Source organism: Phytophthora cinnamomi (genome assembly GCF_018691715.1).
Source record: "Phytophthora cinnamomi strain GKB4 chromosome Unknown Contig19, whole genome shotgun sequence".
NCBI classification, from domain to species: Eukaryota; Oomycota; class Peronosporomycetes; order Peronosporales; family Peronosporaceae; genus Phytophthora; species Phytophthora cinnamomi.
Genome location: NW_027150952.1, coordinates 528,084 through 551,664, shown reverse-complemented (window position 1 = coordinate 551,664; position 23,581 = coordinate 528,084). Strand labels below are relative to the sequence as shown.

The 23,581-nt window shown below is 52.4% G+C and overlaps 2 protein-coding genes across 2 annotated transcripts; both read left to right on the top strand.

Moving 5' to 3' along the window:
• Positions 1-1,425: 1,425 nt before the first annotated feature.
• IUM83_13045 (Pogo transposable element with KRAB domainlike) lies at positions 1,426-1,746 on the top strand (the record flags this gene model as incomplete). The annotated part of the gene is made up of 2 exons (XM_067937702.1): positions 1,426-1,510; positions 1,589-1,746. The coding sequence occupies 2 exons, from the start codon at positions 1,426-1,428 to the stop codon at positions 1,744-1,746; spliced, it is 243 nt and encodes an 80-aa protein (XP_067795775.1).
• Positions 1,747-8,185: 6,439 nt separating this feature from the next.
• IUM83_13044 (Secreted protein) lies at positions 8,186-22,592 on the top strand (the record flags this gene model as incomplete). Its single annotated transcript, XM_067937701.1, has 4 exons — positions 8,186-8,729; positions 10,113-10,569; positions 22,149-22,364; positions 22,460-22,592. 4 exons carry the CDS (start codon positions 8,186-8,188, stop codon positions 22,590-22,592), a joined length of 1,350 nt encoding a protein of 449 aa, XP_067795838.1.
• Positions 22,593-23,581: the final 989 nt, after the last annotated feature.

The following is a 23,581-nucleotide window of genomic DNA, read 5'->3' as shown; positions in this document are numbered from 1 at the left end:
TCAGCTGAAATAATCGCTCACGAAGATTGTATTCAAAGTCTTTGGGACGAAAGCGTTCACGTAGCTTCGCCTTAAACAATTGCCATGTTTTGGGAACTCCTGCCGCTTCACAATCTGACGAAAAACGCGATACCAGTTTAGCACAGATTTACCTAAACTGCTGGATATCATGGTCACAAAATCGGACGTATCGGCCTCCATCAATCCGCGCTTGTTAGCGTAATATTCCTCCCTGGCAAAGATCCATAGTTCCAAATCTTCACCGAATTTCCCTTCATACATGGGAGGATCCTTCTTCCGTCGTTCACCTTGCGATGCGAGCAAGTGTTCAAAACGGTTATTGGCTTGCTGCATTTGCATCTGAAATTGCGTTTGCATCTGCGTCTGATACATTTGCTGTTGTTGCGTTAACAAGATCATTAACTGTTGCATTGACATTGCGTCAGGTGCAACGTTTGCCGTTCCGGCGGGTGGGACTTCGTGGTGAGCTTCCTGCGGCGTTGCCGCCTCCGTTTGAGCCGTCCGTGGCACTTGGCGTTGCCGCGGGTTAGGCGATTCACTCTCAGCTGCCCTACTCCTTGTCATAGTCATTAGGGGTAGGACAGATGGACTTTTCGGTGAGTGATCCGTAAAATACGGCGAAATAAAACGGAAAAGGAATTAAAAGCTCAAAAAGTGTTTTACAACTTAGTGTTGCTGCGGTTTCTGGCGAATAAGGCTGTTAAGCTTCGCAGCAAGGTTGTCTTGGCACTCCAAAAGGTTCAGAAACGCCAGGTTAAGTTGGCAATCACCCTGGGCCTCGATGCTCTCGTCCTTGATCCAGAAAGTCTCTTTGCGAAACTTGCCCAAAACCCGCTTAGCCGTTTTGACCTGGCGGAGGAGATCCACTTGAAGTTTAGCGATACTCTCCGCCTCGGCTGGCGAGAAGAAAAGACTGGTGTCAATCGCCGTAACAGGTGGAGGAGCAGGAGTGGACGTCGATGATACTTTGACGTCACTCGCTTTCTGATGCTTCCTCTTACTGCTTTGGTTGTGACCCTTCTTGTAGCGGGCCATAGACCGACTCCAAAGATCGAAAAAGAGGCAAGGGACTACCACCGGGTAACCAAGGACCGTTATACTTCTACAAAGTTCCGCTTTCGCAGACACAATGCAGGCGCCCTGGTGCTAAACCGGCTTCTAACGGAAATTCCCGATTAATACCCTCTACCCAAATAGTACCCTCTCAGAGTAACCCGGTAGTAACCCTACAGTAACTCACGTACCCTACCCTGCTCTGATGACCAGTCATCTTGTTACACCTCACTTCACTATAGAACGCAGCCCCAGCCATTCACTAGCGCTGCCTGCACACGTTCGCAGCTCACGCCCTATCTACAAGCAGGCGATATTGGTATCTACAAGACGTTCAAGGATCTACTCTACATGGAGATCAACGCCTGGAAGGAGAGCGACAAGGTCGAGTACACTCGCTTCGGCAACCCGCGCATGCCGGCGGTGGCTGTGGTTTGTGAGTGGGTAAGGAAGGCATGGCGCGACACTGACAGCAACACTGTCATTAACTCAGTCTCTGCTGCTGGGTTTGCAGACAGCTACCTGGACTGGCACGTTGCGAAGCACGACGTGTATGGTGAGCAATTCTGTACAAGCTGGGAAGCCGCTGACGAGGACCACGAGGATATGGACGACTTTAACCTGGACGAGCTGCACGACGCTCTTGATGATGCTGCACTGATCGACGAGTAAGCTAAGGTAGCGATGTAACCTTTTGGTAATACAGAGTAACCTTTCGAGATTTTGTGAGGGGTACTATTAAATAGTGCCCGGGGTATTATTCCGTAATTTCCGTTAGTGAAAGCCCAGCACACAGCGAAGGTTAGGCACAATCCGATCTAGGCGGAGGCAAAGCCCCTACGTGGTATTTCCACCGGCCACACGGAGTGATAATGTACCCACTTCTTCGAAGTGTGCTCCTCAAAAGCTGCACGTTCGCAACCTAGAGCTTCCCCACGATGTGGCTGGCTCCAATAGTCACAGGTAAAACTCGCTTCCCACGATGTGGCCACGAGTAAACCTTTCTTGAACTTGAACCGAAGCTTGACACGGCAAGTGCTACTATGTCACACAAACCGATGCGAAGACCCGAAGCTTGAGGGCGCAGTGGCGGGCGCCCGTCGAACACTTGAGAGGAAGATTGGAAGTTGAAAAGTGATTGATTGAATCGTTAGTTTGGCGTCGGCTCATTGCCGCCGCACAACCAGTAGTTCTTGGCGACCTGGACACGCAAACAAGTATCCAGGTCCCATCCTAAAGTCTATCAATCTCAGATCCTAACTCTATCCTGATCTACCAATGAGAATCTACTAATCCAAAACGTAGCTTGATCCAAAGATGCGACTCGCGTCCCATAATCAAAAGTTCGGCTCGAAAACTTGATTCTTGCACATCTCAAGGATGTTTAGCCAATGAGGTCGCATGAAACTCCATGTTTATGCGTCCCATAATCATGATTATTCTTGATATTGACCAGTAGGATAGCATGTAACGAATATAAACCATGCAATGTTTTATTACGCTGTACAGCGTAAACAGAAAGGTATGCATTAACAATTGACGTGGGAGTCCTCTCCCATCTCATTGGCAGACGGACATCCACGTCACACGCCACCACCGAAGCCCAAGAGACTCAAGGCAGCTGTGCGACAAACTATTCCGCGACCAGCTACACCCAACAACACTGAGCAGAAGGTCGGTAAGCGGACAGGTGAATAGAACAGGTGCTACGCGTGTAATGGTACTGGTCATTTCGCGAGGGACTACCCAGACCAAGAAGCACGAGCCCGCAACGATGCCTACTTGGCCTCGAGGCAAGCCAATGCAAAGCCTGCGGAAAGCGACAATCGGACGCTGTAGGGGGAGTACCGCGCCCACGAAGAGACCGGATCTCCAACAGATGAAGTCAGACGATGTGCGGTCGTCGGAGGTGCGAATCGAAGGGTGGACTCGCCGTACGCCACTGGCTGCCACATCCCGAGGACAACCGGCGGGAGATTCAGTGCAGGCGAGGACAGATAATTGAGGACAGCAGGGAGAGACTGCCAAGTGTGAAGATGATAGCAGATGTGATGTGGGGCCCGAGGACAAGTCAGCTGCGAGGACGATTGATCAGCAGTTAGTGAACGAGACCTTAAGCCGTGATGAAGCACGAGCGCGGCGGTACTTGGCGACAGTGCGCCCAGCAATGGCAACACTCTGTTAGTTGAATGCTGTCCGCGACCGACCAGAAGATGGAGCTCCGCAGCGGACACCACACGATGCGGACGACGGCAACAACGCATTGATGCGTGCCGGTGATGGTGAAGAAAACGAAAATGACGGCGGAATCGACGCAAGATGCGTGGAACCGACGCAAACCCGCGGTAACGTGCCCATGATCGAGACCAGCCTGACTGAAGACGATGTTGTTCCTAGCATTGCAGCTAATGGCACAATACGTGTAGTACGCGAAGCGCCGCTTGACGATGACGGCAGTGATGTGCCCTTCGAGCCCGGCACGCGATCTGAAGATTGACCGGATTCAGTATGCTCGGAATCGGAACCGCAACTGGACGACAGTGCTACAGGTAGTGACGAGGTCCCTCCGTCTGGGGAAGGCGAGACAATCGTGGCGGAATTGCAAGACGACGTCGAGCATGAAGTGGTGCAGTTAGGTACGTTGAATGCGGAACTAAGCACAGGACGCGACTCAAGTGTCACGAGTATAACCCGTGCCCGCGCAATCGCAGACAAGAATGCACTCAGCACAGTCCCAGCCAGACAAGAAACCTACGCGATTCATCGCACACACCTCGCCTCGAAACTCATCGCACAAGAATAACTACATCCTTATCTACAACTAGCCGTAAGCAGCTCTAACACTGCGCTACTGGCGCCTTTATAATGACCAGTCTTCATTTTTCCTGCTAGTTCACAAGCTCCTAGTCAAGACTCAAGCCTCGCTCCACAGAGTGCAAGACATCAAGCAAGCACTCCGAGACGCGAAACGGAGACGTGTGCAGCGCGCAGAACGAAACTCGGCGCGCGGTGATGACACGATCGATGTTGACGAAGCAGTGGTGGTCATGAACGACGAGCAGCGCGCTCGCCGGCAGCTGCAAGCGGCCGACGCCCGCGGAGAATTGAAGAACAGCCGGCAAGAAAGGCAGAGCCAGCCACAGACAAAACATGACCTCCAGCCAGCCAAGGTGAGGCTTGTGCAGCAAAGACGAACTGATGAAGACGGCACGGACGTACCAACTGATGCCGCGAACACTGAAGCAACGGACGGCTTGCCGACAGCCACGATGGCCATCGTTGGTGAACAGCGCAATGTGAAGTTTGATAGTGGCTCTCGGTACTAAGTCGCAGGTACGGACTGGATGGCAAGAGGTGAGCGTGTGCGATGCGAAACACCCGTGGACTACGTAGAGGGTATCGGTGGATTCCTTCTGGACGTTCTCGGTGTATGGGAGTTCAAGATGGTCAATACATTCGGCCAAAGCGTACGGCTGACTGCGTGTATAATTGATGGTTGCAGAGATGAATTTTTGGTAGGCGTGGATTTCATGCGACTACATCGTGCGAATATGGACTTTGCTCGAAACGAAGTGCGGTATGATAGTAAGGGCGAAGCAGTAGTGATCCCTTTTCGAACGGACAGCGGAGATGGTGATGTACGAGTCGCCGCAGTGAGGTTAGCACGTGGACAACGTCTGGAAGGACAGGCAGTGCTGCCCATGCAGATATCTGTGACGGCACCGAATGGTGAAGGTGTTCTCTTACCCACGAAGAACAGCGGAGCAGTGATGCTAGCAGCTTCTGTAACGAAGGCGGTGAACGGCAAAGCGTATGTGCCCGCCATTAACCTACGTGGTAGCAGGACGAAGTTACCGACCCGACAGGAACTGGGCGTATGGATACCGCTAAGTGCTGATCTGCAGACACTGGAAATGAACGGCGAGCTTGATACTGAGCGACTTGAAGAATGGTTGCAGGCGTTGGGCGATGTAGCCATGCCAGTACCTAACGAAGATGAAATTGGAATTGGTGTTGAAGACGCCGACGCACGCTCAATGATAGTGAAATTGCGTCGAGCATACCGATAATTGACTACTCATGATGGATACTGTCCGCCAGCAACAGCACTCGATATGCACCACCACAGTGACAGTGGTGAAACGCGACCGATTATGCTAAAGCGACGTCGTTATGCGCAAGCCGAAGACTCAGTTATCGAAGAGAACGTCTCCAAGATGCTCGCTGCCGGAGTAATTGAAGAAGGAAACGGTGCTTGGGGATTTCCCGTGGTTTGGTACGAAAACAGGACGGAGAAGTAAGGTTATGCATCGATTATCGAGCCCTAAATAAAGTGGCGAAGAAGAACGTGTATCCATTGCCCCGAATCGACGAGACTTTGGAATCAATGGGCGGTGCTAACTTGTTTACTACGTTAGGCCTTCGTACTGGGTATTGTCAAATTGGAGTAGCACCTGAAGATCGTGACAAGACCGCCTTCACGGCGAAGATGGGATTATACCGCTTCATCAGGATGGCTTTCGGACCGATGAATGCGCCCTCAACGTTTCAGCGGATGATGAGCGCAGTATTGCGTGGACTTACGTGGACTACATGCTTGGTGTACTTAGACGATATAGTTGTGTTCACTCGTTGTGGATTGAGTCATTTGGTGCAGCTAGCAACAGTACTTGAGCGACTCTCGAAGGCTGGTCTCACACTGAAGCTAAAGAAGTGTTTGTTTGGTGCAGAGAACATGGAGTATCTCGGACACGAATTAAGTTCGAATGGAGTGCGGCCGATTGAGCGACTCGTGACCGCAGTTGCAGAATTCCCGCGGCCGACGGATGCTGTTGAAGTGAAGCGCTTCGTTCATTTAGCTGGTTATTATCGGAAATTTATCGAGAGATTTAGTTCGATAATGGCGCCGTTAACATGTTTGCTCCGGAAAGATCACGAATGGGAATGGACTGAAGCTCAGGAGTTCGCGTTCGAGCAAGTCAAAGCAATCCTGACAAGCTATCTCATGCTAATTTACCTGGACTTCACTCGTCCATTCCGCTTGGTAACAGACGCCACCAGAGTCGAAGTTGGCGGATGCTTGATGCAGGATCAGGGCTTTGGGTGGCAGCCCATAGCTTTTGCAAGTAAAGTCAACAACCATGCTAAAGCGAACTATTCCGTGACTGAGTTAGAATGCCTCGCTGTGGTATGGGCAGTATCGCTCTATCGACCTTATCTGTACGGCCGTGTGTTTGAAATTGTCACTGATCACGCTGCGTTGAAATGGTTGATGACACAACCAAATCTTGCTGGACGACTTAACCGCTGGTCTCTAACTCTGCAATAATACGTGTTCGAGGTGATCTATCGACCTGGATCGACTAATGCCGTCGCCGATGCCTTATCTCGGGCACCAGCAGCTGTGATGGCAGCTGTTGGGCGGAATCGACGAAGTAAACGATTTGTACCGCAACGCCTGGAATGGTACAGGTGTCCCCGCTGAATCTGCAAAGGTGGGACCAAAAAAGACTGCGAGGTTACAATATTTGCACAGGTTGCGCATCGACGCTAATGTACTGCTTTTATAGACGCTAATGTACTGCTTTTTAATGAAGAATGTTTTTTTGTAGTTTTCTGAGCCTTGGTTCATCCCGAATAATGCAATACAAAGCACGCTCAGACGGAGGTCGGGGCAAGTCGAAGGCTCGAGTTGTCCATTCAGCAAGTGCGTGCATGCTGAAAGATCGGTTGCCGGTCTGTGCGCCATATCGCACACCATGACCTTCTCACCCAGCGTCAGGCGCACGTATGCCTTCTTGTTAATTTTGGGCTGGTTCGTCATGAGGACTTTAGGTAAATGGAGTTGGTTGTGGTGCACGCTGCATGTCCTGCAAGATATAATTTTCGTTGTGGGCCTCTCATTTGCTACCGTGTTCTAGCATCTCGATCTTTCCCGCAGGGAGACATTTTCCCGCAATGATCTCACTAATTCAGTACATCTCACCAGACAGTCTTGTGCACTGGCAGACTCCCGCACACTCTGTGTTCGCGGCAGATAGCCGATGGCAGTTGCAGATTCAGCGGGGACACCTGTAGCAACAACTACGGCAGACTTGCAGTCCACCAACCAGTTTGTGGAACGTGGATCAGTTGACACAGTACCCATGAGGATGAGAAACGAACAACTTGCAATTGATGCGGTGCGAGCCGCGCCAGATGTGGTCGAGTTCCACTCCGCATAATAGATACTCTTTCAAATTTATTTTCAAAAATAAAAAAAAACGGTTACTTATCAAAAAATAAAAAAAAATAGTTTCTCATCGGATAAAATGATGTTGATACGTGCTACTGAGCCTTCACGGTCAGAAGGCTGCAGGTTTTGTGCGACTGACTAAGACCCGGCCTTATATGTCGTCGGATATAGGATTTAGGATTTCCTCGGCGGGAGTGATGTGTGAGAGACGCGCGCGCGAGCTACCTCGGTCGGGCTGGGCGACATCTGTAAGGTCGGCAGACACAAAAAGCAAGCAGACAAAGTCGTGCAAAGGACAACAAGCACTCACCAGCCAATCATATTCAATCAATAGATTTCATCTTTGTATGTCATATGCTTTTGAGAACTTTGTGTGAGTTTACGTGTGTTTTATGAAATCATTGGCATGTTTTATGTCATCTTATCTGCCGGGCCAAACTGTCCTCGAAATCGCTTAAGACGCCACCGCAGGCGCTTTTCTTGCTATTGGATCTCGTGTTGAGGTCGCGCTGCCGCTAAAACTCCTGTGTGCGAGATCGCATCGACTGGAAAGAGGAGATTAGCTTGCTTTCTTCGCTACCCTGACGTTAGTTTCTACTAAGCGTTTCGAGTGTTAGACATTTTGGATCTGCCCCGCTAAGAACAATGTGCCCCGCCCGCATCAAAAACTCGCAATTTTCAAGAGTGTCATCCCTCCCGGTCGGCCAAACCAATCCTTTGTGCGACCCGTCTCAAGGCAGACTAGGAGCTATCAGCGCACGAAAAAGCTGTATTCCATGGCAGAGCCAGGGAATTGTGTTTTCCACTTCCGAATTGCGCTTCCGGTATACCGGTGCATACCGGTACATTGGGGGTGACTACACCGCAGACCAGCCGATGGACGCGTGGCGTTTTCCCTCACTTTGTCTTCAGACCAACAAGCAAGCAACGAAGAAGGGGGTTACTTTACCCAGCTACGTCATGATCACCCGCGGGACCACCGACCAAGCCACCCCCAGCTCCCCGTCATCCAGGGCCGTGACGGCTCCATCGGATAGCGAGCTCCCTGCGGCTGCTGCTGGCGTCGCTCCTCCTGACGTCGTGGACGTCACGGGTGCGGACGAGCCGTGGACGACGGCGCCTGCGAGTCGCACGTCCGAGCCCGCACCGCTACGCACGAGCAAGCGGGCGACATCGAAGTCGGCTTCTCGTGAAGCTGTGGTCGACGCCCGCACGGGCAAGAAGAAGGTGTCAAAGCGCGCTACGGTGGCATCGACTGCGGGGACACCAAGGAAGCCCACGGGTGACAGCGGCCGCGACTCCGACTCCGACCTGGAGGACAAGCCGCCGCCTCCACCTGCGAACAGGCCAAAGAAGACGGTGACCTCGGCGAAGACCAGGCAAGCCAAGGCGGTGGCGGTCGCGAAGCGTCCGGCGGCGGGTTCGACCTACACGAGTTCATGGCATCGTTTTCGCCCGGTACCTCAGTCGAAGAGAGCGCCGCGACCGAGGACCCCGCGGCTCAGGCCAGTGCAACCACGCAGGGAGTCGTAGGCCAGGACGACCATGGTGTTCCCGCTCAAGTACAAGCCCTGCAAGCCGAGATCGAACGGCTCCGTGCGCTGGTAGCCCGGCAGGACGTTGGCCAGTTACCAGTGGTCCCCGCCTCAGCCATGCATGCAAGTCCGGCGGCTCCCACTGCCCCGAACAGCAAGGGCGAGATGCCGCCAGCGGAGGTGTGGGAAATCGGCGCGCGAGCGGGAAATTTTCCGCGAGACCGTCTGTTTTCCTAATCGCTCAGCCCCGCCCGACGCTAACACACCGTGTCTACCGGGGAGTCAGGAGGACTGTACCGGCACCGGCATCGGCACCGTCCAGACGGGTATTTTGACCTTACGGACTGGGTTGGCCATGCAGCAACCCACACCTCAGACTATACAGTCCGGGTTGACCATACTGTCACCCACGGCCATACAGCCAGTACCGGCCAAACAGTCAGTACATTCATTTAAGCATATGCGTGGAGCGTCAGCTCTGACTGCATTGCAAGATGTTTCGTGTGTATCACTTCATGAAAGCGAGCTGAACTCTGCTACAGAATCAGTATCACGGACAGTCACGTCGCCGGGATCGGTATATCAGTCTTCGAGCCGCGGCGTCAAGTTCCCCACCGAAGAAGAAGACCGGTTGCGTACTGGAACTGCACCATGACCAAGCCACCTGCGCCCGGTCATTAGCGTCAATGCCGCAGCAGCGATGCACTCGAACGTTCGTGAAAGAAGCAATCTATTGCGCGTTACTCGCAGAGCCACTCTGGCTCAGGCTATGGCGAAATTGGGCGTTACGCTGCCTCCGGACAACTACCCGCTGTCGCGACCGGGAGTGGCAGGGCCCGAGTCTCTTCTTGATACTTCGCTGCGGAAGGCACTATCGGAGTATGCACGGCGGTCGGGCGCCTCCCTTCCAACTTTTGTCGAAATGGTGCGCGGGCAGACGGTTAACGACTACCGACCAAAGAAAAGCTTGGTACCACCTATGCTGAACGGATTGTGCAGGGGCTACGAACATTTGGAAGAGCTCCAGAATATCGTTCATGGTGGTGTTAAAGTCCGGTTAGGTAAGACGCCTCCGCGGCAGGTACAACGGCCACCAAACCACGGGTCGGCGAAAAACCGTCTCAATGTGCTCCGCAAGAACATCCACAAGGGGCAGGACACAGGGCGATGCCTGGTGCTCGATCGGGACCTCCTCAAACAATGACCCGAGATAATCATCAGCCCCTTCGGAGTGGTCGACTAGGGTGGCGAGGACACCAATGTTACAGGTCCAACGATTCACGATCTGTCGTACCCCGAAGGCACCTCCATCAACGACTGTACGGACCAGGACAGCATCGTTAAGCCTGAGTATACACATTGCGACGCGGTGGCAACCGAGATCCTGAAGTCCAAGCGCGCCCACCCAAATGCTCGTGCCTGTGTGATGGCTGGTGACATAGCCTCTGCTTTTCGAAACATCAGCATCCACAGCAACAGCGTGTATCTTTTCGCCGGGCACATCGAGGAGGACGATATTATCGTGATCGAGCTCGCAGCGCCATTTGGCTGGACCGGGTCCCCGGGGTTTTACGAAATTGCTGGTTGTGCCGTCGCTTACGTGCACGGTTCTCACACCACTGACACGTTCCCGAATGGTTTCTTCAACTATCACTGGGTTGATGATCACATTAATGTGGCTGCGGACATTGGAACATCCTGTGATGACGCGAATCGGTCGCTAAGGTATGCCATGGTAGCGGTCCTGGGTGCTGACGCTATTAACGCTAAGAAGTTCACCGATTGGAACACACGACAACGCGTACTGGGCCTCGTATTCGACGCTGTGGCGGAAACGGTGTCTATACCACCAGAGAAGATACTCAAGGCACGGAAAATTGTGGCGGACGCTTTCTCCGCTTCGTCGCTCTCAAGGCAGGCCTATCGGTCGCTGATGGGTAGTCTTCGGCATGTGGCAAGATGCATCCGTGCTGCACAGCTGTTTCTCCAGCGCCTGCGCCAGCGCGAAAGTCATCTACATCGTTTTCAGCGTGTCCCGGTTACACCTGACATGCGACAGGATTTGCTATGGTGGTGGTGTGTGCTCCACACACCCAGTTGAACGGTGTATCGCTGGAATACTTCAACTCTCTCCCGGCACCGGATATTGAAGTTGAAATGGACGCGTCAGATTACGGGCTCTGTGCGTTGGACGTCTCCTCGCAGATGGCTCTCACTTACCAGTTCACGGACAGCGAACGTGAGCTGATCGCAGCATTCAAGGATGGAGCGCCGAACGAGTTCGATATCAACTTCCGCGAATTACTTTCTTGCGCTTTCGCGGTCCACGCGTGGGGACGCCGTTGGAGCTGCGGGGTTCCTCGCAACGGACGCCCTTGCCACGTCCTGTTTCGTATCGACAACACCTCTGCCGTCGCTTGGCAAAACAAGCTCGCCTCGCGAAACCCACGCGCCCAAGTGATTATCCGGCTCCTAAGCTGGTGGGAAACTTCGTTCCAGCTCCGGTTTTCAGCATCTCACGTGGCCGGGACCGACAACGAACGCGCAGACGCTGGCTCCCTCATCACCGCTAACCCATCGTATGCAGCCAAATCTTCATCACTAACTCCCGGCTGGTCGCAGGTATCACCGACGGTGGATATTCACGGTCTGACCGACATTTGGCTGCGTATCTCCGAGCGCACTCCGTTGCTGACTCCACGTTCGATCAATACAGGCGAGCGCCGACCAAGTGGACGACCTGGACGTCCCACCATGGTATAGCCCCTCGCTTGCGGGCATGCCTCTCGCTGTCCAACTACAACACATCTCGGATTTTATTCTTCACGGCTTCCAGTACGGCTTCGGGTCCGGGGAGCCCATTCGCAGCGACTCGATAATGGCGGTCCTCCTCGGTGTTCGACACTTCTTTGCGGCATCCGGTCATGACTTCCCAATTTCACACCCGCACATCCGTATGCTGCTCAATGGAATCAGCCGCCTCGACTCACCACCGCGCCGAAAAGCACCAGTGTCGATCGGGCTTCTTGAAGCGTACTTCCGCAGCCTCGCGATGACTGAGCCATTTGAGCAAGCCATATGAGGGGCCATGTGCTTGGCGTTTTTCTTCCTCCTGAGGCGATCGGAAATCGTAGCAATTGCCGGAGGTTCCTTCAAGTGGTTTGCCGTTCGAGTTCAAGACATCGCAGTTCTAGACGTGGAACGTCGGCCAACATTGACTCCTTCGAAGGAACAATCGGTGTGTACACGCTTGATCGGTTCCAAGACCAGTCAATGCGACCCCTCCATAACACGCATGCTGTCGCGTTCTGGGCACCCATTCCTGTGTCCCGTGTTTGGTGCCCTGATCCTGCTCCGAGTCCGTAAAAACCTGCCCACCGACATACCGGCCGCAGTGTACCTGGGCCGCCGCGGAAAGCTGGCCTGCATTGCAACGGCCGACGTGGCAGAAGCTATCAAGCGAGCGGCTACGAGCACAGGTCAAGATCCGCGATGTTTCAGCTCGCATTCTCTTCGGTCCGGCGGGGCAACTCACATGTACCGATCTGGCACGGACGCCCTCACAATCCAGTTTCACGGCCGTTGGGTCTCCGATGCATTCAAGACCTACATTAGGCTCTGCAAGGAGTCGGTGGTTTCCCTGGCGGCAGGCATGGTAGCAGACCCACGGGGCGATTCGACGTTGCATTAGTGGGGCTGACGGCATGACCATTTGGGGACACCGCTCTCCTCGTCCCTTATCACTGAGCTGATGGTCATTGCATAAGCTCCCAATAATGAAACGTTGTTGAACCCCCAATGTAGTGGAAAGTGGCGCTTTTGATTGGCAATCCTATATCTTCCTAACATACAAGACCGGGTCTAAGGTCGGGTTTCTTAATTCGTCCGGCAAAGAATTCCGCCAATCAGCGTCGAGTATTTTGGGACGGGGTGGACCAAGTCCACAGACCTCGAGTTCGAACCGATTTTCGCAGACTGACGTAGGGATGACACGCCCACCGACCGCCTCGCCCTTCCGGAGGGAGAGTGAAATTTAGACATTCGTGGAAACCGTGTTTGGGCAGGAACATGAAGACCCGATCCTTGCTGTGCTCCAAGGCGACGACCTGAAAAAGAGCGAGGAAGGCCTACGCGAGTTCCTCAGCACGTTCAAAGCGAAGGCGCTTCACTCGGCGTGCACTAAGCTACACCTTGGGGCTCAAAGGCGTGCGTGTCGCCTCCGCTTCCGCGTGCTTATCCTTTTTTGAAAATTTACCCTGCTCGTCGAATATCAAGATATCGGGCGATGATGTCGCCCACCCCGGTCTAGTCGAGATCGCCTGATCGGAAACGCGCGCACGCACCCAACGCAGGATCCTGCGGAGGGAAGATAAGAAACCCACCCTAACTGTCGGAACCTGCAACCTGTAAATCTACCAACTGTGAGAACCCATAATATGGGTTGTCTACCAAGCACCCATTTTCCCCCTTTTGGAATAGTTATGAGTGCAAATAGCTGGCACCACCTGTCTGGGATCAAGGATTTTGCCAACATGCATTTTCATTCTCAACCGACGTGGTGTGGCTGTATGGTTCCGGTTGAGTAGGGGCCTGACGCGGTAAACCTAACCGACTCAACGGGCATCTAAACAAATTCAAGTCAATAAGTGAATGGATTTGTTGTCACATATTAATACCAAGAACGGAGCTACGTTGGTAAAGGGGTTGTCAATGTCTGTCACTTTTTTCGATTCAGCAAGTCAGATTTTTTCGGGACTATGATTGACCAGAAAAGCACCGCTAACCGAACGAAAGCGGCAGCACCAACTTAAGTTTTTTCTTATAGTAGTGCAAAGATCCAACAGGGCAATGACCACGTGCAAGCTGACGACATGCCGCGTGGAGAAGGTCACCACTGAAGACTCAACCCTTGTCTCCTGCGGTGTCAGCAGTTAGCATTCATAAGGGCTGTCTATCAATTCTATTCGTGTCGCTCGACGCCGAGTGCTCGATTGATCGGGTTGTGTGTGCTACAGCGCGATTCTAAAGTCTCTGCGAAAGGCCTCAGCGCAAACAATCCGAAGGAGAGCCCCCTGGTACAATGACGGACCCATCAGCTCCGTGAAGAGGGTCGATCGAAATACCGCGTCGCGAGTACTCGCGCAAACTCTGCCGCATACTGAATGGCTGTATCCTCTTCGCTCGAGTCACTCTCGTCGAGGACGCAGCGTAATATGGCGGCTTGTCTCGGTGTGTCGAAAGCTGCGCGCGACTCTCAGCGCCTTCTGGCTGTTAGACTGGTGGCGAACTCGGGAGTAAATCGACGTCATTGACCCACCACCGCCTTGATTGTCGACTCGTTCATGCAGCCCTGGCATTTATCTACCAAGCAGCACTGTTCACGCGTCCTATTAACACGGGCATCCACTGCGCTTGCTTCGAAACCACCGCATCTGCCCGCCTAGCTGTTGTCGGCGACAACTGTCGCCGCCGTGAGCATCTACGGTACTGAAGTTGCCTTTGGCAACAAAGTGTAACGAGTGTGAAGTTTACCGCGGGTTGCTGGTCATCTCCATGGTTGGCAAATACCGGGGGAACGCAATGGACGGCTGGAAACCGTCCACGGTGAGGATTGCGGTCTGGAGGGTCGTCGTGACTCATGACGACCCTCATGAGCACGTGGATGGCGATCCGAAGGGTCACCAAAGCAGCTGAGTGGGCGAAGGCGAGCGCCCGACGAGTGGTGGCAGGAGGCGGCCCTCGTAAGATAATCCGCCGGATGGAGCGCAAGAGACTTCTCACCGTGATAACGAAAGCCTTGCGGGGCAACTTACGGGCACGAAGAACTATGGGCCATCGGTAGCTGGGGCACCCATACGTGGACGGGACCTGGTCCGGTGTGCGTTAGTTCGAAGAGCTCTAGCAGAGGAGAGGATTAGGGAGGATGGAGGACAGGAGGACTCGAGGACTCAAGGACTCGAGGAACACGAGGAACAGTCTAATAAATATGACGCGAGTCCGGCTACTGAAGTGGCCTGTACGGTGTTGACTGTCTCGTTATCTATACTAGCGGACTCTGGACACCCTTCGCAGCAGCGCTGTGCACGAGCAATACGGACCCACCGGCGAGCAGGTATCCCAAGACTCGTTACCAATGTGTCCGCCCAACATGTGACGCTATTGAATCTGTAGAGCATTGTTTTTTCGAATGTTGCAGACGTGGCAAATATTGTGTGAACCTACAGTTTTCCTAGGTTACCTGGGGGACTCCTCCTATGTCCAACCTCAGGTGATGTTACCAGGCAAAGGAAACGTCACCACCACATCTGCGGAAGGTTCGCATTGTCCTTGCTTTTCATGCAACATGGAGACTACGGAATGATATTTATTCGGGAAACACAGACTGAGGCGCCTGGTGTTGCAAGCATCAAGTCTTATTTTAGAAGCCGTTGGAATTTTATCCATCCCTACGCGGCCGAGTTGGAAGTCGATCGGGTGGCACTAACCGAAGCGCTTATTAATAGCCGTTTGAGATATGGCCCGCCTGTCGCGTTAGGCCCGAAGAGTGTTTGTCGTTGAAGTGGGTGCGAGTGTTGGTCCTGTCGCGAAGCACGGTAGTTGTGGTCGATGTGCGTGGTAGACGGTTTATTTAATACTGAATTGCTACTGCTAGCCTAACATGCATGCCTCGCTGTGTTCCTACGCGAGCACAGGGCTCTCGCTGCGTATTTCTGGGGTTTTCCTCGACTATGTGCTACCCTGCGTCTTTTTGTTTTGTTTTCATTTCTTTTCTACTAAATGCATGTTCCAAGTTTCTTTTTCATGTTTTCCCTACAAAATGCATGTTCACTGTGACGGCTGACCCTCTCGGGTAGCTGCCACAGGAACTTCAAGCCTCTGGCCACGAGCAAGTAAGCCAGAGCCTTTGCGCCGCATCGCTCTGGCTTGCTTGTTCAGCAGGCCAGAGGTGGGCTGACATCTCCCCCTGGTTGACTTCGCGTTGGCGGAGTTGATACTCATCCAGGAGTTGACGCAAATGCGGAACGTGCTTGATCTGGGCTTCGCTTTCCCAGGTTGCCCCATGCTCCGGCAACCCATGCCACTTCACGTGCCATTGACGTTTGCGACGTCTAGTTCGTTTCTTGAGCAGCTTCTCCACAATGTAGAGTTCTTCTCCAGTGTCCTCGTCCAAGATTAGAGGTACAGCCTTCGGAATCGGTCGATTCGGAAAATCCTCACGATTCGTTTGGTAATGGGTCGGTAACCCCACGTTGAATGTCGGATTAAGACGTTTCATCGTGTGCGGAAGTATCAACTTCGCCACGTTGTCGTTCACCATACGTTCAATCACGAATGGTCCGACATTCTTGGCCGCTAATTTTGCTTTCTTAAATTCCGTGTTCTTGTTTACGGTTTTTAGCGGTAAGTTCTTCGTATCGAGCACTAAGTCACCTCTTTTAAAGACAACATGTCTGCACTTGCGATCGTAGTACTCCTTTTGTCTTGCTTGAGCTTCTTCCAAATTCTTCTGAGCACGTTCAACGATCTCCTGTCGCTCCTTGGCAAAGTTCTTCGCGAACTCCGCGAGCGTCACATCATTCTCCGATTGCAGCAGGTCTTTCTTCTCCTCTGCCACAATGTTTGACACCTTACGTCCTGTGTCAAGTTCGAATGGCGCGAACTTCGTAGACGCGTTGATGAGGGTCGAATGCGCACATCCGATAGTCCCTAGGTGCTTAACCCAATCGTCACCGTGATACGAGATCATACATGTCTATGCATCTTCGAGCACGAGGTTCTGGCGCTCAGTCTGGCCATCTGCCTGAGCTCGGTGCGCAGTTGTCACGCTGAGTTTGATACCCATCAACTTCATCGATGCTTCCAAAAGTCCGAGATGAACTTCGAGTCGCGATCACTGATGATAACTTTCGTCAATCCGTGATGCCGAACAACTGCATCAGAGAACACTTTAGCCGTGTCCTTCGCGTCAGCTGTCGAATACGTTGGTGCATACTTCGCTCGCTTGGACAACTTGTCCACTGCAACTAGTATTGCATCAAACCCTTCCGACACTGGCAAACCCGTGATGAAATCCATTGACACCACTTCCCAGCATTCCTTTGGCACTGGTATCGGCATCAGTAGTCATTTTTTCTTCTGGCTACTGGACTTCCATCGCGCACAAGTCTCACATGTGCGAACGTATTCCGTTACGTCGCGGTCCATAGTCGGCCGGTAGTACCATTGCGCTGCTTTCAGGTACGTACGTCGACTTCCAGGATGCGCGGACGTCGTTCCATCATGAAAGTCGATCATGACATTTGTGCGAAACTCTTTTACCTTCGGCACACACAGTCGGTAGACAGTTTCGCCTTTCGTCTGTTTGAAAAACAGAGGCCCATTGTGCTTGACGAACTTCTCCTTTCCTGCTCCATTAGACCACTGTTGCTTGAAAGCAGGGTCTGATTCGTATCTTTCCTGAAACGCTCTTTTCGTCTCAGGGGCCAAGTGCGAACTTACAAAATGATAGTCGACGCTGTTGACTTGCTGCTGTGCTACGCCAATCGGGCGACACTCCCCCCGTAAGTCGACATCGTCGAGTAACAGGTGAGTATCATCCGTTGACAAGTTGCGCAACACTGCAGACTTAATACGGTGGTCATGAACTGGTGCGGCATTCTTCGCGCATTCGTCGTCGCAGTCATGAACCGTATACGTCACATCCGGAAGAGGTGCTTCTTTCTCCTTTTCGTCTTCCAGTCCCTCCGGTGGAGGCCATGAGAGCGCTTCCGCTACAACGTTCATCTTACCTCGCACATGTTGCAAAGTAAACGTGTACTGCGAAAAGTGCGTCAAAAAGCGAGCCATCTTTGGTGACACTTGTGGGTGATGCAACATCCACGAACACGCTGCGTTATACGTGTAGACGTCGAATAGGCGTCCATGCAGATAGTGTCTCCACTTCTCCGTAGCCACTTTGATAGCTAGTAGCTCCTTCTCATGCGTAGGCCATCCACGCTCATGTTTATCCAACTTCCTCGAATAGAAGACAATCGGTCGATCTGCTCCGTCATACTTCTGTGATAGAACTCCACCAATACAATGTCCTGACGCGTCCGTCGCCACGATCAACGGTCGCTCAAAGTCCGGCAACTTCAGTGTAGGCGTTTGCTGAAGTGCGAGCTTGAGATGCAAATACGAGTCCTCCACAGGCTTCGTCCAATTCCATGGGACATCTCCCTTCGTCAATCCCTTAACGGACGAGCAATCTCGGCAAAACCACAGATAAATCTGCGATAATAACCTGCCAAACCCAAGAAACTCAACAACTCCTTTCGATTCGTCGGAGTCGGATACTTGGCTATCGCTTCCGTTTTACGCGGATCAACGTTTACTCCTGCCTGCGAGACAACATGTCCTAGGAAAGCCACTTCGGACTGACCAAACGAACACTTTGCCATGTGCGCAAAAAGCTTCTCGCGACGCAGTACCATACAAACGGCACACTGATGCTCCACATGCTCCTCCATACTCTTCGAGAAGACGCAGATGTCATCGAGATACACGACGACAAATTCGTACTTGTCGAACAGCTTGTGCATGAGCCTGGACCATGTCCCTGGCATTCCAGCCACTCCCATGGGCGCTACACACCACTGATACGCTTCCTTGTGTGTTCGAAACGCAGTGTACGGACGACTTGACCCCACCACCAGCATTTGATGATATCCCTGCGCAAGGTCGATCAACGTGTAGATGACGCGACCTACCATCTTATCGAACAACTCCTCGATTAATGGCAACGAGAGCTTGGCAATGACAGTCACGCTGTTGAGATAGCGGTAGTCGAACACCCAACGCAACGGAATCTTCAAATTGCCGCTACGCAACCATTCAGCCCTTTTCGGCATTTGACCTGTGACTGGGTCCTTCTTCGGGATATCGAAGATGTTCGAAACCCACGGCGAGTTCGACACTTCAATCCATCCTTTCTTCAACTTGTCTTTGACAAATTCTTCGAAAGCATCCTGTTCCATCTTCGACATGCGGAACGGTGCACGAGAGCTTGGTTGAGCCCCCTTCTTCAACGTCACTTCAAAGTTGACTTCACGCATCGGAGGCAATCCGTCTGGTAATTGCTCCGGAAACACATCCTTGAACTCCTTACCGACTACGTTGAAGATCTGTACTGGAATTCCTTCCACTTCGGGCACAAGTTGTATCTTCACCCGAAACACCTGCTCATACTCGCCTTCCTTCAAGTTGTGCGAGAACGACGGTGCATCGACGTCGATGAATTGCATCCGGTCAGGTATGACAACCTCCTCCTTTTGCCAATCCACTTGAGGGTTGTAGTCCTTAAACCACGGTTTCCCCAAAATGACGTCGTACGACTCCGGCAACTTCCATTCCACGAACTCGATCGCTGGAAAGAAGTACCCATCCATGCTCACTGGCGCTTCCACGTGTTTGACATCCGTCGCCGGTGTTAACGTGTCATCAAAGCGCTGAGCTTGAAGTCGTCTTGACAGAAGCACATTACTAGCCAACCCTGGCATAATCATGTTCGTGCTTGCACCCGTGTCCAACAGAATTCGGAAATCTCTGCCATCGATGCGACCCTTCCTGATGAAACGGTTACTCGTACGTTCGGACTTCACTGCGTTCACCTTCAAGGTCTCCGTTCTACTTGTTGGTTGCGATCCTTGCTGAACCAACTTCACTGGCTGCTTCTCATGCAACTCAGCTTCCTGCTCTGGCGGCGATCCGCACACACCAGACTCCAATTCCGGTTGCATGCAAACTCGGTTCTTCAACTGGCTGTAGTCCACACGAGCCAGCATCTTCCGTCCGTTCTTACGCTGCAGTGACAGTCTCTTCCACTTGTACACGTGCCTTGTCCATGAATGCCTGTAACTCATCCGCTTGTTCCTGGATGTCAGCCACACTCATAGGCACGCGATCCATGACGACAGTATCCACCTGTTCGTCATCCTCGAGGACCATGTTCATCCTCGGCTCACGCCCTTGATTACTGCCCGAGTTGTTGTACTTCGGCGCATTCCGCTTAGCCATTTGCGTCTGCTGCGGCTGTATCGGACATTGGCGAGCCCGATGGGCGCTACTCCCGCACCGGAAACACAGGTTTCGGCGCATACATTCCTCCTTCGACGGTACCCTTACGTTGTCGATCTCCATCGGCACTGGTCCATCGTTGTTGCTCTTCCATCGTCTGTTGTCGTACGATCGGTACCTCGGTCAGTCGCGTGCTCCTTCCGAGCGTCCACGATGCGCGCGAGACCAGTCATAGTCGAGCGCTACGGTAATAGCGTCGGTCAACGTTGCACTCCTGCGATACTGGACTTCCTATTGAACACTTGACGGCAGACCACGCAAGAAATACATGATCTTGTCAAGTTCGCTGATCTCCTTGACTTGAGTAATCAAGTGCCTGAACTTGCTGATATAATCGGGCAAGTCTCGACACTGACGCTCCTTCAAGTCATTCATCTGGTCCCGAAGACGTTCTTGCAGATCCGGAGGCACGAACGCTTCCTCCAGCTTCAAAAAGAAGTCTTCCACACTCTTCACATCGTCATTCATGACGGTGTACCACTGCGCGGCTCCATACTTCAGCGATCCCGCTAACACAGCAAAAATGCGTCCACTCAACTTACTATCCTTCCAGGCTATGCCCGTTGCTAAAACGTACTGCTCCACCTGCTCCCGGTATAGTCGGAACGATAAAAATGCCCATAGCTGGGCATTTTTATCCCATCCAGCTTTAGTTGCGACAGCTGCCTTGACTTGCGCAGCTCGTCGATCAATTCTGTCTGCTTTTCCATGGCCGCCAACACACTATGCATTAGTTGGGCCGGATCCGCCATCTTGAACACGCGAAAACTTCGTACTTTATGTGTTCACCCTTGAAACTTGATACCGGTGGGAGCAATCTACTTTTAGGGTCACTAGCTAAAAGAAAGTACAAGAGAAAACCTGTTAAAGAAAATAGCCTACTCTACTTCCTAAAATTGACCGAGTTATGCACTGTGGGAGGTCTTGGACTTTTTCGATGCCTTTGAAGAGGTCGATGACACATGAGAGGTCGAGCGGTGACGGTTGTGGTGCTGGTCTTGGCTTCGCCAAAATTTTGCTGTGCCGGGCTACCAAGAACAAAACTGACTAACCGGCTTCGAGACTTATAGTGCTCGACTTAAGTGCGGTGCAGTCTTTTGAGAACAGTAGCTGCTTTGGCGAATGGGCTGTCACCGGGGCCAGATGCAAAACAAATTTGCACCACGGCTGCCCTCCAGTTATTTACCACGGTCAGCGAACAATAGTAGATTGCCCTATTAATTTACCAAATTCTCCCCAACGGCTGGGTTGGTCACACTAACGTGACACTTACACCTCAAGCTGAAAAAATCTCCCCTTGAGTGCCGTGCAGCAGCGAGCCTTCCCCCCGCAAGTGCTACCAGATGTCGCGTTGGGCCCGAAGAGTGTTTGTCGTTGAAGTGTGGGTGCGAGTGTTGGTCCTGTCGCGAAGCACGGTAGTTGTGGTCGATGTGCGTGGTAGACGGTTTATTTGATACTGAATTGCTACTGCTAGCCTAACATGCATGCCTCGCTGTGTTCCTACGCGAGCACAGGGCTCTCGCTGCGTATTTCTGGGGTTTTCCTCGACTATGTGCTACCCTGCGTCTTTTTGTTTTGTTTTCATTTCTTTTCTACTAAATGCATGTTCCAAGTTTCTTTTTCATGTTTTCCCTACAAAATGCATGTTCACTGTGACGGCTGACCCTCTCGGGTAGCTGCCACAGGAACTTCAAGCCTCTGGCCACGAGCAAGTAAGCCAGAGCCTTTGCGCCGCATCGCTCTGGCTTGCTTGTTCAGCAGGCCAGAGGTGGGCCTGACACCGCCTATAGACAACATACCAGAACCCAATTTATCCCTCACATTTGGTTACAAGTTAGTTGTCAATTACTTGAATCTTAATAAGAGATGTGTCTAAGCTAGTTATTCAATTTCGATTCTTCTGTAGTTGTCTTTAGCTGTCCCGCTAATTGTGATATCTCGAATGTTCCTTGTAACTGGGAATACGTTTCGTGACGAATTATGCCGCGTTCGACTTGTGCAGATAATACTGTAGAATTTATTATGAGGCGACCGGATTTGCGGTTGCTGGTTCTGCAACCAGTCCGTCCAGTACTTGGCGTTTTGAAGTCGAACACGCCCTAAATGTTTTTTTAATCAAAATGTTTATTGACCAATCTCGAGCAGAGAGCTTTGACCACCCCAGTTTTGCTCTGAGATCAGCATTTCAGCTTCCACGCCTTGTTCACCAACGCGCTCGTGATACGCGGCGAGCTCAAGAACCAGACGGTCAAGATACAGGTGGGCTCGAACGAGGCCAGCACGAGTGGTTCCTCGGCCGCGCACGACGAGGCCCTGGCGGGCACTTCACTCCTGCGGACCCGGAGGCTCGGCCAAGGACTAGCAGAAGGTGAGAGTGGGTTGCGCTACCGACACGTCGGGCACAGGTAGCTACCATGAGCTTGACTCTGACATGAAAGGCACGCTCTAGTAGTTCATGTACCACAAGGATAGCCGCATACCAACCTGTTTTTTCACCCAGAGCCAGCATCGAGAGCGCCGGCGTGGTTCTCTCCGAGGTGCTGGTCGAGATGCTGTCCGCTCTTTCCTTGGCGGACGAGGCATTCGCACAGCACATGCAGGTGGACGAGGTCGCGGGCAAGCGGTGGGTGTAGAGCGACGAGTGGATGATGTGGATATGCGGCAGCATGCAGAACTTGAGGAAGAAGCTGTTTGTCACGATTGTAACGGACCAGCGGGAACTGCGATCGTGATGGCGTCCGGTTTGGAAGATGAACAGTCACAAGCAGTGAGAGCCCCGCTAACCTTTAAAATATATCACTTCGTTAGTTTCCTCCAAGCCGCAAGAGCCTTTCCAGCCTCCTATCCTCGAGAAGCGCAAGTTCGAAGTCCGCTGCTCTCCAATACTTCGCTTCCTCGCCTATAAGTGACCGTGAATATCAACAGCTACGAGGGATCGTCCTATCCGGAGTAGGTGCCACCATATTTGCAACATTGTAGAGCTTCACGAGTGAGGGGACAAGATGGCCATGGAAGGCGTCAACATCGACGAATTTAACGCGGAATATGGAGATACAACTTCTACCAGTCTGTATCCGAGCGAGGTAGAAGCGGTCCGTGACCTGTTGACTAATCTGCCCCGGCTGAAGGAAACCCTCCACACATTGCGACGGGACTAGACAACTCTGACCAATACGGTGGCGGCATTTGCCACCCGTGTCGAGCGACGGCACCACGAGACCGTGGAGCAGGCCAATTGGACGAATCAGCTTCTGCAAGAAGTGATAGAACAAATGCAGCAGTTCTCAAAGCGGAGCTATGCTACAATGCGAGATCACTCAGAGGGGTTGACTGAAATGCGAGAAGGAATGGAGCAGATGCGCGCTGAGATACAAGCTCAACACGAGGAACTCACTGACCTTCGTGCTACTGTTTCTGCTATACAAGTTGGGAGTAACGAAACTGGAGCGAATGTAGCCAACAACTCCGAGCTGTACCCCGAGTGGGACGTGCTGGGCCGGATGCCTGCAAACACCCCAACTTACTCGGTGGATGAGCTTGAGCTGCTATCCAAGATTTTGAAACAGAATGAGACTCCAACATTTGGCGGAGCAGATAATGAGGACATTGAGGTCTATGTCCT